Consider the following 8,416-nt stretch of genomic DNA (forward strand, 5'->3'; position numbering starts at 1 on the left):
CACGGTGAGGACCAGGCCGGGGGGAGGGAGGAGCAGAGGGGACGTGGACGTGGTGGCCAGAGCTCTGTCTTCTCCCCCCCGCAGTGCACGACGAGTTCCGGACGGCGGCGGTGGAGGGGCCCTACCTGCACCCCAACATGGAGGACTGCGGCTACAACATCCCGCAGACGGACGAGTCCACCCTGATGACCATTGCCTACGTGATGGCCGCCATCTGCGCCCTCTTCATGCTGCCCCTCTGCCTCATGGTGTTCCAGTGGCGCTGCTTCCGCTGCCTGCGGCGCGACCACGACGACTTCGCCGACGACATCTCCCTGCTGAAGTGAGGGCAGAGCGCGGGGGCGGCCCCGGGGCGCGGGGCAGGGACAGCGGGTGCAGACCCCCTGCTCGGGCAGTCCTGGCCTGGGGGTCTCGGTGCTGTCAGGGCCAGGAGCAGCTGTGGGACCTACAGCAAGGACGTGGCAGGGGGGAGCACAGCCACCCCATCCCGGGGCTGGGGCAGCTCCTCTGCCCTGGCACCAGGACGAGCTGTCCCAAGCTCCATCCACCCTCCAGCCATCTCCTGCCTGACCCCTTTTACCCATCCTTGTGCAGCTGCCCTTCTCAGCCCTCAGCCTGGCATCTCTGTGCAGGGACACCTGCTGAGGTCACATCTCCCTGCCCAGGACACTTGCTGAGGTCACATCTCCCTGAAGTCTCATCTCCTGAGCCCCCCCATCCACAGCCCCACAGGGGCCAGCCCTGGGCAGGATTTTCCCCTCCAGCCCTCCTGCTCCCCCATACCTCACTCACTCCACCATTTCCCACAGTGTTTTCCCTGCCCTCCCATGCTGTGCTTCCACTGCCACCAGCCCCAGGACCCCCTGTGCCCACCTCCCATTGGAAAGCCATAGGGGAACCTGCAGGGGCTGGTTCCCTCCTTGCCCCCTGCAAGCCCTGGTCACCCCAATCCATGTGTCCTCACCCCAGCTCCTGCTCCCGAGGCACTTGGCTGGCAGCCTGGGGACAGGCAGTGGGGGCTACAGCATTTCTACATATTTTATTATTTTTTTTAAACACGTGGGTGTATTTATTTCATTAATTGGTTTTTTTATAACCAGAGTCCCCCGGTGGTGCCGCAGGGCGTGTACATAGCAGGTCACTCCCCCCACAGTCGCTTCTCACCTGTACAATATATGCATATATCTCTATTTTTAATTGTAGCTCTGAAAGCCACTGTTCCAAACCCAACCTTAGGGGGTTTGGTCCTGTTTTTTGTTTTGGGGTTGGTTTTTTTTAAAATATTTTTAGCCCTCTGCTCATGCCCAGGGCCTTGGCTGCAAACCAAGGCCAGGCTGGAAGCACTTTGTGGATCAGAGGTGGTCTGAGCTGCTGTCAGAGGAGGTGACAGTGACGGAGGGACAAAGGAAGGAGGGCAGGGCTGGAGCTCAGCAGGGCTGTGGTGATCACCAAGCAAAAATCTCACGACCCAAACCCTGCAGTGAAGTGTTTCTTTGGCAAAGCAGCACGAGAGGCAGCACGTGAGGAGCAAACCCAGGGCACCCCAGAACAGCCCCCAACCCTCCCAACCTCACTCCTACTGCGAGCAGCACCCAGCTCCCCTGCTCCAAACCTGCACCCACCCAGCCCTTCCCCCCCACCAGAGGGCCACGCAGACCTCCACACCCTTGTGCCTGCCCCAGACCCCCCTCCAGGACCCCCTGGGACTCTGTTGTGGACCACTGCCTTAAGCCAGGCTGGGCAGCCTGTGCCCCGAGGCTGGGGCTGCAGGCAGGCAGCTCCTCCAGCCCCATGGCCTGGCTGCCTCTCGCCCTGCCCGGCTGTGCCACAAACTGCAAATCTGGGGGAGGGAAGAGGGGAATCAATCAATTCTCTGGAAGAAGTGCAAGATTTTAAGCGGTGCTGAGCACCTCGTCATCCCACTGAAATCCATGGAGAAAGGGGTTGGTGAGTCAGCCCGGCTTTAGGAGAAAGTCCAGGAGAGGGGAAACTAGGAACTGGAACAGGTTGGTTATCCTGAGCTGCAGCGCAGCTGGATGCGCTGGATCCCAAGCGCTCCATCGAGCGCACAGCAGTCCGGCCAGGAATGCGGGGTGGGAACTGCCCCGCGGAAGGGGCTGGGGAGCACAGGCTGTGGCTGTAGACTCCAGTACTCTTGTAACCTATCGTCTATGTAAGAACAATGAATGTTAACACTGTAAATTATTATTACATTAAAAAAAAAAACAACAAAAAGACCACAAAAACCGCCCTGCATCCGTGTCCATTGCTACGGGGGGGGTAACAAAGGTCCAGGGGACCAGTTTCCTGGGCATGGGGTGGTGGGGTGTCCTGGAGGAGCTGCTGGAAGCTCAGTGGGAAGGGGCAGTTAAGGCAGCCACCAGCATCCCAGCATGCTGGGATCTTCAGCACCCACTCCAGGGGAACCAGCGAGGCTGCAAACTCAGAAATAAGGAGCAGCACCAAATCACTGCATAATATACACACTTTTATTTATGAATTTGTATGTATACAGACTTTCTATACACACATTACCTATATAATAAAAATGTACATGTGTATACATGGTCGTATAAATATAGAACTGTAGAAATCTTAGAACTGATCCTGTCTATTCACAGCAACCCCCCGGGCGGGACCGCTTTGTTCGAGGAGCCGTCATTTGAGACTGGGGCAAAAGGGACAAGTGTCATTTGTGTTGGTCTGTGCCCAGAATTTGATGCACTGGAAAAGAGAGAACGAGTCAAGAGCCACCGGCACAACCCCAACACCACCTGGTGTTGCCTTCCAGCAGGGTGCTGGCCAGGGGCTCATTTTAAGGGGCAGTTTATTTTGCTCCTTCCAATGACCTCCATCAGGATGTTTGATGTGGAGGGAGCCCTACTCAACCCAGCAGGATCAGCAGGCAACCTCAGTGCCTGGTTTTCCATTTCCTCAGCAGTTACCCTTGGCATGAGGGGTTTGCCTATGCAGGTGAACCACTGCTCAGCACCAGGCTTCAGTGGCAAATCTTTCCCTCACCCTGTTTTCTAGATCCTTCCAGACTGTTCTGCTCCAGGAAGGCAGAATCTAAACCTCACAGCAACAAGCACCAGCTTGGGGGCTGGAATAAGCTTGTCCCTAAAGCTACCACCCAATGGCCACTCAGGGTGGCCTAGTAAGGAAACGGGGGGATGACAGGATGAAGAGCAGCTCTTCACTGATCACACCCTTCTCCTGGCAAGTTCTCAGTACAACAGGGACTCCCTACACATGCCCAGGGCTCCCAAAGGGAACCAGCACTGGGAGGGACCTCAGAGCAGCCCGCAGCAGGGAAGCCCACTCACCTCCTTGTGCAGCACATGCGAACAGGCCATGGGGTGCAGGTCACCAGGCTGCACCAGCTTCTGGCACATGAGACACAGCTTACAGGCAGCTGGGGCCTGGGACAGGGGAACAGAGAGACAGGCATGGAAGTCACACACCCCAGCACCTGTCACATTCTCCACCTTCCAGGTACTGGTCCCACCAGCTGCAGCCAGGAGCCACAGTTTGCCCCATTCCTCCCTCTGCCCACGGGATGTTAGAGCCCCTGACACCTCTCTCGTGTCCATGCCCTTCTCCCCTGATGCAGAACATGAAGAACCCATGCCCCTAACCCTTCCCTCCTACATGAGGAGAGAGGTCCCAGCTTCACTGGCTCATCCTTGGAGCCATTTCTCAAGAGGCTTCCTCCCCAGCCAGCTTCCCCCAGGACTGGGAGCACTCTAGGAAAGTCTGGAAGCCTTACGTGGGAGGCTGCTCCGGGGTAGGCAGCTGGGGGCAGGAACATGGGGGTGCTGATCTGAGGCAGAGGAGCAGAGAACATGGGGGCCCGGATTCGAGTGAGAGGCTGCAGCAAGGCAAAGAGGGATGTCAGCAACACCCAGAGGGGAAGGGACAGCCCAGGAACCCCACATCCCTGGGGGGAAAAGCACTTTCTAACCTGTGCTCCGGCCGCTGCCCGTTCCTGCTGCTCTGCCAGCTTGGCTGCCACCAGCTGGTTCAGCTCCTCCATGGTCAGACCTGCCATGGTCCTTCGAGCTGTCTTGATCTGCTGCAGGATGTTGGTGAGCTGGGCCCTGCAGGGACAGCAGCTGCTGAGCTCCCAGCCCCACTAAGCAGCCCCTGCCCACGGGGACCCTCCCCACCCTGTCCCGCACCCAAGCTGTCCTGGGAAGACCTTAGAGCACCTTCCAGTGCCTGAAGGGGCTACAGGAGAGCTGGGAGGGGCTTTTCACCAGAGAGGGCAGTGATAGGACAAGGGATAATGGTTTTAAACTGAAAGAGGGGAGATTTAGGTTAGACATCAGGAAGAAACTCTTCACTATGAAGGCAGGAAGGCACTGGACCAGGTTGCCCGGGGAGGATGCTGATGTCCCCTCCCTGGAGGTGCTTAAGGGCAGGTTGGATGTGCTTGTGCAGCCTGGTCTGGTGGGAGGTGTCCCTGCTCATGCAGGGGGGTTGGAACCTGATGATCTTTGAGGTTCATTCCAACATTAACTGTTCTATAATTCTGTCCCTCCCCGGGAAGGGCAACCCTGGACTTACTTGTTGCACTGTGGAAACCGAGTCAGCAACTTCTCCAGCAGCTTCTCCAGCTTATCCACTGGCTGCGGCCTGTGGAACTCGGGAGCCACGTTAACCCCTCCCAGGCCGGGTGGAGGAGGGATGGAGGCAGCAGGAGGCATGTGAGGGCTGTGTGTGCCCAGCAGAGATCCCACCACTGGGCTGCTCCTGCCCTGGGAAGCAGGGAGTGGCGGGGAGGGCTGGTTGGGCCTGGAGATGGCAGGGTTGAGGAGAGGGAAGGAGAGCGTCCGGGGGTCGGCGCTTGGCATGACCATGGGAACGGGAACTGGTCCGATGGGGAATGGGAGCCTGGGGGTGAGGGATGGGTTGGGCTGGAATGCTGTCAGCATGAAATCTGTCTGAGGAAGAAAAACAGGGGGAAGAGGAAAAGCCTGGTTAGAATAAGCCCATCTGGACACCGAGCTGGCTGCCTTCCTGCCAGCTGTGGGGCTGAGATGCAGGCACCACCAGCCACGCTCCTGCTGGTGCAGGAAGGAGCCCCTTCCCTTCCTCCCCAGGGACACCAGCCAGCCCAGACAGACGGGGACAAGCATGGGGCTTCAGAGGACACAATCCCACCAAGACACAGGCAGTGGGGCTGCCCCAGGCCCCACAGCAGCTTCTCAGCAGTGAGAGCTGGAGAGGAACTCACTTCTGAGGGCGGAGGTGGCAGCGTGGGGGTCGGGATCTGTGGGAGGCTGCTCAGCTTCGTCCCATTCCTCACCATCTGAATGTGGTCGTTGAACTGATCCTAACAAAGAAGAAAGAAAACAGATGCATTTATCAAAGCCACTGAGGCAGTTTCGGGCACCGTGTGCCCAGAGGAGGCATGACCCTCCTGCCTGGGCAGAACATTCTCAGCCCTGGAATGGTCAGAGGAACCTACTCGGACATTTTCCTTGGTGATTCGTATCCTGTTCAGCCTCATCTCCCACTCCTGCTTTGGCCTCATGGTCTCCAGCGTGGGTGGTGCAGACCTGCAAGCACAACTACACTTTCCCACTTGCAACCATGCCCTCAACTGCCAGCCAAGTGGGAGCAACTGACACCCCATGAGAGAAGTGGACATGGTGTCACCATATTATTCCAATAAGAAAGCCACAGGAAACCTGGAACTAGTTCAGTCAAACCTCCAGAATAAGTGGAGGAAGATGGGCTCACAGGGACACTTGAGTCATCTGCCATGAGACTCCAAGGACTTACTTGAGGTAGGTGAGGTGCAGCTCTGCTTCCTTCTCTGCTTCTTCTAGTTTCAACACCAGCAGCTCCTTCCGGCTCTCCAGGGACAGGATCTAGCAGGGAGAGGCCCCACGTGAAGATCAGTTGCTCTTCCTCACTGCCAAACTCACCTCTTCACCACACCCTGGGGCACTGCTCTCAGCTCACACTTACTGCACTGACACTTGTTTACCCCTCCTGTCCCACAGACTTAGCCCCATCCTTAACTCCTCATTAACCACCCGGGATCTCAAAACAATCCTCTTCAACACCTGCAGTGCAGCTAAGAAGTCTCCCACTAACCTCTGCCTTCCAGGCCCGCTCCGTCTCCTCCAGAATGTTCCTGTTGATCTCATTGTGCTGGTTCTTCAGCTTATCAAGCTCCATCTCCCAGAGCTGCCTGCACAGGCACACAGGAAGTTTGCTAAGACAGTGGGACAGTGTGGGACAGGAGAGCTGACAAACCCCTCAAAAGCCAACAACCCTTGTTTATCTGGATGGAGTGGAACTGTGGAAGAAGAGCCCAACACCAGCCACAGTTCCCAAGGATGTGCAAGTCACTGTCCCCAGACTATGCCAATACCCAGGGCAAAGTGAGGAAGGGGGAACTCCCCTGGACAAAACCCATCCCAGCTCCAGGGAAGGGTGCACAGGTCTGAGCCAGGAGATGACCCGAGGGCAGAATGAAGCTGCCCCTTCTCCACCTGCCTTATAGGAGCTCCTGCATCAGGGTCTGGAGCTGCTCTGCCCGGCTGTAACACATCCCAGTGTTCCAGAGTCCAGAGCTGCCAGGAGCAGACAGAGGAGCAGGTTTGCCTAAACCTGGGGAGCTGTAACTCCACCAGAGGGATGGAATTATCAGCCAAGCCAATCCACTCTAATCCTACGGGATCTTTATGTCACAAGGATCTAGGAGCCTGCTTGTGACCAGGATCAAAGAGGATTTAATCCAGAGAAGGGGACACCAGCCTGCTGGGAGATGAAACCCTTGGACAGCAGTGTCACACCACTCCTCCAGCCCACCCCACCACAGCCATCAGATCCACTCCAAGGCCAAACAACTGGGAGGAAAAGAGGATCCAGCAGCACTAATCTGGTACCAGGGAAGAGCCTCACTTTTCATCCGACTGCTCGGCAATCAGAGAAGCAATCTTGTTCTCCTTCTCCTCCTGCTCCTTCAGCAGCCTGCACAAGAGACAAGGGACAGTGTCACCTGCTGTGCAGGTGCTGTCACCTGTGGCAGGTCCCACATTCCACCAGGTCTCACAGCCACTTGCCCAGTGCCAGGGCACGATCCAGAGGCTGCGCTGCCCCATCCATGTTTGAGAGCCAAGGGTTGTGCTGTGTCACAGCAGTGCCCGGGGGCTGGGGCACAGCACCAGGCTCCAGGCAGGGAGCTGTGCTCCCCACAACACACAGAGGGGCTGGGCAGCTGGAGCTGCTGCTAAAGGAGCTTGATCCAAAACCATTTCCAAGCCCATGGGGTAAAAACACTGATTTCCACAGGTCTGTCCCAAACCACCTGCCAATACACCTGCTGCTTCCAAGGATCACAGAATCATCATGGCTGGAAAAGACCTCCAAGATCACCAAGTCCAACCATCCACAACAGGAAACAAATGACATAACCCACCCAAACAAACAAAAGACCAGAGAGGCCTGACCACTCCTTCAGTTAATTCTTCCTAACATCTAGTCTAAGAAGCTTGAAGTGAACCCCTTTACATCAGGGTTAAGCAATGCCTTTTCTGCCCCCCAAAACAAACCCCGCCCCCCAAAACAAACCCTTTCTTGTTCACACTAATACCTTCTGCCTTTCTCACAGAGCTTCTCAATCTCTGCTTTCAGGTCCTGCTCTTTCTGCAGGAACTCCTTCTTTTCTTTCTCCATCTTCTTCTTTGTCTCTTCCCGCTTGATGGTGACATCCTGGATGGCTTTCAGGATCTCCTGCAGGAAAACAGGCACCAGGCAGTCAAAAGAGCAAAACTCCCAAGGAAAAGTTTTGTCTTTAAATCCCTTTATTATTTTAGATCAATTGAAGAGAGATTATGGGATTACAGGCGTCATCAAAATCTTTTCAGCAGCCCCAGACAAGATAGATGGCAATGACTATGGGGGAAGGGGCAGGTCCGTGTCAGGAATTAGTGCTGAGCTGCTCAGCACCCCAGTTTGGGCAGGAGTCCAAGAGGACTTGGCCACATACCTGGTGGTTCTTCATCTCTTCCTCCCTCCTCTGCTGGAGCTGCTTCAGCTGCACCTGTAGCTGGTTCTCCACCTGCCTCTGCTTGTCCAGCACCTCCTGGTAACGCTCCTTGAGCAGAGCTCGCTCAGACATCATCTTGTCCTGCCGTGGGGAGCAGAGAGAGGGGCTGAAGGGCTGTGGGGTTGTGGCTTTACCGACAACAAACACCCCGTGGGAAGAGCCCCCGCCCGGGGAGCAGCAGAGCCCGGACCCGACCCCAGGGCTCCCAGTACCCACCAGGTTCTTCTCGATGTCCTGGTCTGTGTTCACGTCTGTATCGACTGTCTTGAAGTCGGTCTGTGAGGGGAGACGCCTCTGTCAGAGCCCCCCGCCCAGACCCACGGCACCCCCAGCCCCGGGGCAGCACCC

At 56.7% G+C, this 8,416-nt stretch overlaps 4 protein-coding genes across 4 annotated transcripts in view; 2 read left to right on the forward strand and 2 right to left on the reverse strand.

Moving 5' to 3' along the window:
- The window catches only part of BACE1 (beta-site APP-cleaving enzyme 1), a 2,734-nt gene extending 2,408 nt beyond the window's left edge, over positions 1-326 (forward strand). Inside the window, exon 9 of the mRNA XM_010008888.1 lies at positions 16-326. Coding sequence (XP_010007190.1) covers positions 16-326 — 311 coding nt within the window. The remainder of the gene's footprint in view (positions 1-15) is intronic.
- The window catches only part of CEP164 (centrosomal protein 164kDa), a 49,531-nt gene extending 46,965 nt beyond the window's left edge, over positions 1-2,566 (reverse strand). Inside the window, 2 exon segments of the mRNA XM_010008898.1 lie at positions 1,676-1,708; positions 2,536-2,566. Coding sequence (XP_010007200.1) covers positions 1,676-1,708; positions 2,536-2,566 — 64 coding nt within the window.
- Positions 2,468-8,143, reverse strand: RNF214 (ring finger protein 214). Its single transcript, XM_010008886.1, has 12 exons — positions 8,009-8,143; positions 7,613-7,752; positions 6,922-6,990; positions 6,109-6,205; positions 5,791-5,879; positions 5,474-5,576; positions 5,240-5,338; positions 4,570-4,946; positions 3,965-4,100; positions 3,770-3,871; positions 3,327-3,422; positions 2,468-2,724 (listed from the first exon to the last, which is right to left on the reverse strand). Exons 1-12 carry the CDS (start codon positions 8,141-8,143, stop codon positions 2,659-2,661), a joined length of 1,509 nt encoding a protein of 502 aa, XP_010007188.1. The 3' UTR covers positions 2,468-2,658.
- Positions 8,144-8,297: 154 nt separating this feature from the next.
- The window catches only part of PCSK7 (proprotein convertase subtilisin/kexin type 7), a 16,914-nt gene continuing 16,795 nt past the window's right edge, over positions 8,298-8,416 (forward strand). Inside the window, exon 1 of the mRNA XM_010008899.1 lies at positions 8,298-8,305. Within this exon, the coding sequence (XP_010007201.1) occupies positions 8,298-8,305 (8 nt within the window). The remainder of the gene's footprint in view (positions 8,306-8,416) is intronic.

The sequence above is a fragment of the Chaetura pelagica genome, unplaced genomic scaffold (assembly GCF_000747805.2).
Source record: "Chaetura pelagica isolate M959 unplaced genomic scaffold, ChaPel_1.0 scaffold1222, whole genome shotgun sequence".
Taxonomy (NCBI): domain Eukaryota; kingdom Metazoa; phylum Chordata; class Aves; order Apodiformes; family Apodidae; genus Chaetura; species Chaetura pelagica.

Coding starts and splice junctions, on each gene's coding strand:
- RNF214 (XM_010008886.1), bottom strand. CDS start 8,143: ATGATGTCTGAGCGAGCTCTGCTCAAGGAGCGTTACCAGGAGGTGCTG. Junction 5,880..6,108: donor AGCGGGCCTGGAAGGCAGAG/GTTAGTGGGAGA, acceptor TCTCCCTGCTAG/ATCCTGTCCCTGGAGAGCCG. Junction 4,947..5,239: donor TGCCACCTCCGCCCTCAGAA/GTGAGTTCCTCT, acceptor TTTCTTCCTCAG/ACAGATTTCATGCTGACAGC.